Here is a 7626-nt window from a genome sequence, read left to right on the forward strand (position 1 = left end):
CTACACAGATCTGAAGCCAACGGTTTAACACAAAATCCTGCAGCTCACCTTATCAGCTGCCCCAGTGGTGTTTGGAACAACACTCATCAAAAAACCCTGGACTCTTAAATCACAAGAAGAGGTTGCAGCCTTAATTTTAAAGCTCTAAAATTAAAAAAATAAGAACTCTTTATTGAGTTCTTATCCATTAATGGAATTTATCCAATGTTAATTCCAGTACTTTGAAGTGAAGCACTTACACCAGCAGCACCTGTTGCTGTAGTCCTTAAGTTGATAGTCCCTTATCAGCTCTTTTCTAACACACAAAGCTTGCACTTTTTGCAACAGCATTAGGCAAAAGCTAAGCTGAACTGCCAAAGAATGACTGTGCCACATGACAAACATATGTGAGCACCTCCTGAACTTGAGCACGTGCTCTAATCCCATTGAAAGTCATGGGACTTTTGCACAATCACATCCTCAGCGCTGAGTGTTTGTGCTCTCCTGGGAAGTGCTCTTCAGCAGGTCCCTGCTAGCGAGCTCTCGCCAGCACCAAGCAGCCATGATTACTTATGTGCTGTTTCAGAAGCAGGTCCCCTCCATAGGAATATCTGTATTTACAAAAGCAAGCTTTTTTCTGTGCATACCTAACACCTACCTCGAGCACCAACTAACCAGATGAGCAAATACATTCAGTGCACACCAACTCCTTCTCTCATCTCCTTCCCTCTCCCTTCCTTGCAGTGGGTTATCCTCCACCCCACTGCTCACTTACTGTGCTCTTCACCAAGTCCACTGTCTCTGCAGTGTCTCCTTTCCAGCCTCTTGCCAGGCACATTCTGGTGTGTCTTCACAGCTACTTGCAGCCTGCACTCAAACAGAGAGTACCACCCTACTGACCTTCTTTCTGGCCAACACTTAAAGCCATTACATACCTACATCCTTTTCGGCCTTAGAAATACAACTGATAGAATTGCCCACAGCATTCCCAGCATCTCTGCCTTGCTCCTTGTTCATCATAACCACCAGAAGTGACGGACCACACCAAGGGGTGAGCACAACTCACTCTGTAAGCAGGATCACTCAGCTGGAGGTGACAACACCCAGCAGACAGTGCTTCTGACATCACCTAGAGAAAAGTGATTAGTTTTGCTTAAACAGTGCTTGTAAATCACAATAATAAAAGCTGAATTTGCAAAAGGAATTCACCTTCAAAGGCACATCCAAGCAAAGTACCAACGTCTCCTGTGTGCTTTAGAAAAGCATCCTGAAAGTCACAACTTACCCTTACTGAAAGGGAGAAAGGCACCAAAAAGCAGAAGCTATGCACACTGAGCACTGCAGAGCTGCAAACTGCCTTGCCATCACATAAGCCTTCTGATCAGGAACGAGATGGCTGGACTGAAACTAACGAGACACTTTGGGAAGGAATTGAGCAATGCAATTAAGAGGAGAGGCAGAAAAGTAAAACCCAGGAAAGATCTCAGTTAGCGAAAGTAATGCTTTACCTTGCCATGGAAGCTATCAATATTTTATTTGCAAGTGAAGAATCACGTGCCTGGTGAGAAAAAACTCTTCAGTGAAAAACTCCTTTAAGAAATGGCATCAACCGAGTTCAAGGAGTTCCCAACAACCAACAGCAGTGTTCTAGGTGTGCTGTAAAGCAACTAAAGAAGCGTTCTGCTGCTGAAGACAGACTACAAAATGCAGACCATGCAGTGGAAACCATTAGATCCAAACCCTCAGTTTTCACCTACCTCACAAATGTGTTTTAATGCTATTTCTGTTTCAGAATAGAAGAAAAAAACCCCAAAGCAATCACACAGGCTCAGGATACTGGATGCCAAATAAAGCAGCCAGGGAAGCAGTGCCATGGGACCTGCACCACTGGATGGGCTCAGAGTGCCCACCTGGAAGAAGCCAATGTGGAAATTCACATTGCACAAGCAGCCAGCGCTCCTGCACACAGCAGGCAGCAGAGAAGCACCCAGCAGCTCTTGCACACTGATGTTCAGCCTCGACAGCAAAGCAGTGGCTGACGTACAAAAGGGTTTGTATCTTGCTGCTGACCTCCACCCCTGCATCAGATTTTAAACCTGACCAAGCTGAAGTTTAAGGATTTTAAAATCTATATCTGGGGATCCAACGATCCCCTCAGCGTTCACACATGGGCTAAGTAGAATCTCTGCTAGCAAGCAGTGCAGTGGAAGCTACCTCCATATCTTCAGTCAAGGATGGTCCTAATGAAGGATTCTTATTTTAATACAGTATGTGGTATTTTATGTAATAGGTGCCTCCAAACTATTAGGTACAAAAGCATACATATTAAAAAAAGAAATACCAAACAAAGCTCTTACTGAGCTTGTTTTTCCCCACATACCAACAGATCTGTATAGAAGTCCTACTTCCATTTTAAGAGGCATTGCTGCATGGTAGACAGCAGTAGAGGCGACGTAACCCCAGCAGCCTGAATTTGAACTGGAGAACATGGTCTGGAACTGGAGAACTGGTCTGGTATTAAATGCGGAGGTTGGTGGCCCTGCCTGCAGCACGGGGGCTGGAGCTTCATGATCCTTGAGGTCTCTTCCAACCTGCGTCATTCTGTGATTCTATGAACATGCTGAGATGAGGACAACAAGCCGGGGAGTGAAAGTGGACTAATATATAAGAAATCAGTAACTTGACAGTGCGATGGCCGAAAAGCAAGGGAAAGGCAGGGCAAAAGTTGCATGAGACAAAGTCATGAGTCCCAAGCCAATAAATAGGACAGTCACCCAGAAGTCTGCAGTATAAAGATTAAACAGACTCATCAAGGCTTTGAAAACCAGCCTAAGTCAATCTACAGAAAAACAGTTGCAAAGCAGCCCTCTTTGAGTAGGAGGGCAGAGAGGACTGGGCACTCTAAGAGGATTCAAAGAGCAGATTTGCACAGCAAATACCACTCATCACCATGTCTGCAGAAGACAAGAAGCCCAGCTCCAAGCTACTCACTTATCTGGAAGCCTCCACTAACAATTTCAGTTCACTTGTGCTGTCTTTGCTACTTCTACAATTCTAATTAAATAAATCCCAGAGGTCACAAGGTAAGGATAAAATTCTCAGTAATTAATCTCTTCAAACTGTAACTCACTTTGATATTTCTGATGTTACAGAAGAATCCTGTGGCAAGCTTAAGATTTCAGACAACACAGAGTGAAAGAAGTATTTCAGCACAAGCCAAGCTACAATCAGCATCTTCCTGTCATTGAGATTACAAAACAGCTGGAGAGCTGTCAGGGCACCCATCATTGTTGCTGTGAGATAGCAGCCGTCCCTGAAGAGCGGTACATGTGTGGAACAGAACAACAGGGAAGAAGAAAGATAAAAGCTTTTGACCTTTGCTCTGAACTGAAAACATGAATCAGCAAAACCAGACAGCAGTTCCTGTACTCTTTAACGTGCACCTCAGCATATTTTATGTCAGTTGTACTCGTTGTTTTTCATGCTCACGCAATCAGAGAGCAAGATCCTCCTCCCTTACCCACACATGTATCTAGTATGAGATCTGATATGCCAGCAATAGCTCCCTCCCATACGACAGGGACCAAAGTAGCATCTACCCTTCAGATCCAGAACTGCACGCACGCCATGAGATGGGAATAACAGCCACACCAAGGTCTTCAGAAGCAGGAGATGAGACAGAGTCCTTGGGATCTGACCTTGCAATCTTCTGGGGCCTGGGCGCAGCAGAGAACCAGGCAGAGAGCACCAGGCAGCAGCGCAGCAGAGCCATGCTGGCCATCTGCCTACAGGGGAACGCACCGCCTCACCTGGGAGGAGAGAATGGGAGAAAGGCAAGAACTCTCACATATACAGGGAAGAGGCAACGAAACGTGCGAGCAAAGGAGGCGTTAGGTCAGAAGGCACTGACAGATCCCTGAGACACCAGAAGTTTATCTTAGTCTTGCAAATGAGCAGACAAGATAAGAAGACTTGAGCACTCTTTAATCAGCTTTCCGAGAACGAAAAATTATCCCCATTTTTAGCACTGTGAGTTTGTTTCTCCATCTAGCGCTGCTTCTGGTGCTAACCTCTGGAAACCTCTCCTTTCAAGCATCAGAAATTGTCTCTGCACAGCACACGTTATTATTTCAGACATCTGCTCCTCGGGCTTAAGGAGACTGAATCAGCTTCCAAAACAGACCAGGCAAAGGGTCAAGAAATTAAACCTTTAAGCTGCTGATGAGCACAGCCTCTTGCTCCCATTACCAGGAGCAATCCTGCCTCACCTGGCAGCTCTGCTCACTCCGTCCCCTCTGTCCCTATGGCACAGGCAGCAAGAGGGACAGCAGCAGTTTGCTCAACCCATGGGTGAACTGTAACCACGTGGCAGATGCAACAATCACCAGCAGTCATCGCTTCAGGGTGGTGATAGAAAAAACCCTACTGTCCGAACATGGAGCTGTGCCCAGCCTGCTCTTTAACTCAAAACGTGTGTGGGCTGAGAGCTCCCCTTGCTCCTTGGCCTCACTACCTGTCTGCTGGGGTGATAAGCTGAAAAACAGAGGTTTCACACACCTCAAGTGAATGGTACCACCTGCTACTGTCTTTCATGGATCTCCCTCCTGTAAAAATGACAAGAAAGAAGAAACGAGCAAGAGCCTCAGTTTTTTACATCTCTGCTCTTTTGCGACTCTCATCAGCCCCAAATCTCCCACATAAGTCTCACAAATTTAGAGACCAGAGAAAACTGCCCGCTCTTCTCCCAGGTTCATGTGAGGACAACACCTCTTGTTTGGCCGGTCTGCATCTCACGCTCCATTACAGTTCCCATGGCCTTGAAGGAACACAGTTGGAAAGCAAGTCTTTAGGGACAGAGGGGAAGCAGTGGCATTGCCTGTCTGCTCCAGGAGAGCTGATGCTTGTCCAGCAAGACCCTGGGACACATCCCCTGCAAAGAAAGGTGCCTACTCTTTTACCTCCACTTCCAGAGGTCCCCTCTCCTCTATCAAAGGAGACAGATGAATGCAAGGGATGGTGCCTCTTGAGAAAGGATGCGAGAAGGTGTACATCACCACATCCTTGTGAAGTTGATGTGGTAAACAACCTTCACTTGGAAGAATAAGAAGTAAGGACTGTGCATCTGAGATGCCTGTTGCAACCCCCTGAAGCAGAAAGCAGAAGTCCCATTTCAAGCCTCTCCCAGTGGAAGGATGATTGGGTTAGGGAGATGAAGCTCTGTTGCTTTCCTAGAAGAGAGGATGACAACAGCAGAAAAGCCACGTTTCAGCCAGCTCTTCCACTGCTCCTCACCAAAGAAAAGAGATCAGAAGCATGCCTGTGGCAGGGAGACAGTGGACAAATAGCTGCCTGATATCACTCTGCTCTTCCTGAAGAGCAGCTATGCATACTGCAGGAAGAGGTGAGAAGTGACAGCACATCTCCACTCTCACTCACTCTTCCCCATCTGGAAAACAGTCAACTCCTTGAAATGGTAGATAACAGCAGGACAAGGGGAAATGGATTGAAGTTGAAGGATGAAGGATTTAGGTTGGATGTCAGGGGGAAGTTCTTTACTGTGAGAGTGGTGAGGTGCTGGAACAGCTGCCCAGAGAGGCTGTGGATGCCCCGTCCATCCCTGGAGGTGTTCAAGGCCAGGTTGGATGGGGCCCTGGGCAGCCTGGGCTGGTATCAATGTGGAGGTTGGTGGCCCTGCCTGCGGTGGGAGGTTGGAGCTTCATGATCGTTGAGGTCCCTTCTAACCTGGGCCATTCTGTGTGTGACTGTGATTCTGCGAAAGGGGAAGCACAATCATGAAGGCTCTCAGCCACCTTCCTCTGTACCTATCAAGAAACAACAGGATGTCCATTCCACCATCTCTGTATGCCAGGGAGTGCATGCCCAGATGCCCCTTTCCTTTAGATGCACAGGGGGGAAAAAGAGGGAAAGATACCCAGATCCCTTTTCTGCCAGAAGCGTGCGAAGAGGTGCCCAGGGTCTCCATGCAGCATGGGGGTACCCAGTGCCTCCTACCCTCACGATGCATTAGTGGGATTCATTGCCCACCGTCTCAAATCTATGTTGAGTGGTGCCCCATTTTCCATGGGCACTGGGCACCCCCTCACCTCCTGGACGCACAGTATTGGCTTCAGGAGGCTGCCTGATGCCCCTGGATGCCAAAAGGGGAGCACAGTACGTGTGCCACATGTCGCCCAGCAGGCCCCATCCCTTACCCCCAAATGTGAGCATCAAATGGGTGCAACAGGGAGCACTCAGCCCCCCACCCATCCATATCAGGGGGGCAGGAAGGGCCGCCTGTTAAACCCATTTCCTCCGAGCAGCTCCCTGTGCAGGCAGGGGACACCCAGCATCCCTTTTTGGGGAGGACAGGAGTCAGACGGCATCCCACAGCCCGAGGTGTGCGGGTCCGCTCCTTCAGGGATGGAAAAGCGCCCCGTTAGCTCCGTGTCCTTCGGTCCTACACACCCGAGGGACCCGCAGTGTCTGCGTGTGAGCTGCCGGCCGGGAGCTGCCCTGGTCGGCGCTGCGGGCCCCTCCTGCCACCCCTCCACCCCGAGCCCCCCCGTGCCGGCAGCGGCCGCACTCACGGTTCCAATAGACGGGGTAGCACTCGGCGTTGGCCACGTCCACCTCGTAGAGCCCGCTCCGCACACACACCGGCTCCACCGCCGTCCGCTCGGGGCCGGGGCCGAGCGCTCGGAAGGCCAGTTCGATCCGCAGCGAGTCGTAACCGATGAAGGGCTTCCAGCTCTTCCGGTCCTCCCGGTAGAACCAGCGCACCTCCTCGGCGCCCAGCTCCCGCACCACCTCATAGCGGGGCCGCCCGCCGCCCGCCGCCGAGCGCGGCCGTTTCCTCTCGGGCAGCGCCGTGCAGCCGCCGCCGCCGCCGCTCTCTCCGCTCGCCAGCCCCGCGCCCTCGCCGCCTTCCCCGGCGCTGGAGGAGCGGCGCAGCGAAGCGCCGGACTCGGCCGAATCGAACTCGGCGCCGCCGGTCGAGTCGCTCGCGGTGGCCGCCTCCCGCTCCCCGTCCTCGGAGGAAGAGGTGGAGAGCGCGGCGCGGAGCGGCGGCACGGAGCGATGCCGGGGGCGGCGGGGCGGCCGGGCCAGGGGATGCTCCGCCGCTTCCTCTTCCTCCTCCTCGCCCTCGGCCGCCCGTTCGTAGCGGCCGCCGTAACCGCCGCCTTCCCCGCTCGGCTCCCAGGCGCCCTGCGGCGAGCCGCGCTCGGGGTAATCCATGCTGCGGTGCTGCCGCCTCACCTCGGCCGCCCCCGCGCCGCCCCGCTCACACCGCCCCGCTCCCGCCCCGCTCTCGGCTGCCGCAGCCGCCGGCTGCTCCGTCCGGACGGGGGCGGCGCCACATCGTCACGCGCGACGCGACGCGGCCGGGGGCGGTGCGGGGAGACGGGGACGGGGGGAAGGGGAGGCAACGGGTCGGGGTTTGTGGGGGCTGCGCCGGGGCTGTTGTACAGGGACTGCGGGCACCGCCGGCAGCTTCTCTCTGACAAGACCGCGACGCGTCTCGGGGTTACGTGGCACCCACACGAGTATCAGAACATCTCGGGTTGGAAGGAACCTGCAGGGATCACCGTGTGCTCATGTAGTCACGCTGAATACACGATCCTTGTGGCTCACTGGAACAGGTTGCCC

General features: G+C 52.1%; 1 protein-coding gene across 4 annotated transcripts in view; it reads right to left on the minus strand.

Moving 5' to 3' along the window:
- The window catches only part of DDHD1 (DDHD domain containing 1), a 56210-nt gene extending 48908 nt beyond the window's left edge, over positions 1-7302 (minus strand). Inside the window, exons 1-2 of one of the 4 annotated variants that reach the window (XM_015865941.2) lie at positions 6567-7302; positions 3678-3788 (exon numbers count right to left, since the gene is read on the minus strand). In XM_015865941.2, coding sequence (XP_015721427.1) covers positions 3678-3788; positions 6567-7215 — 760 coding nt within the window. In that variant the 5' untranslated portion in view covers positions 7216-7302. The remainder of the gene's footprint in view (positions 1-3677; positions 3789-6566) is intronic. The other 3 variants (XM_015865942.2, XM_015865944.2, XM_015865943.2) reach the window with 3 other exon arrangements.
- Positions 7303-7626: the final 324 nt, after the last annotated feature.

Source organism: Coturnix japonica, chromosome 5 (assembly GCF_001577835.2).
Source record: "Coturnix japonica isolate 7356 chromosome 5, Coturnix japonica 2.1, whole genome shotgun sequence".
Lineage (NCBI taxonomy): Eukaryota > Metazoa > Chordata > Aves > Galliformes > Phasianidae > Coturnix > Coturnix japonica.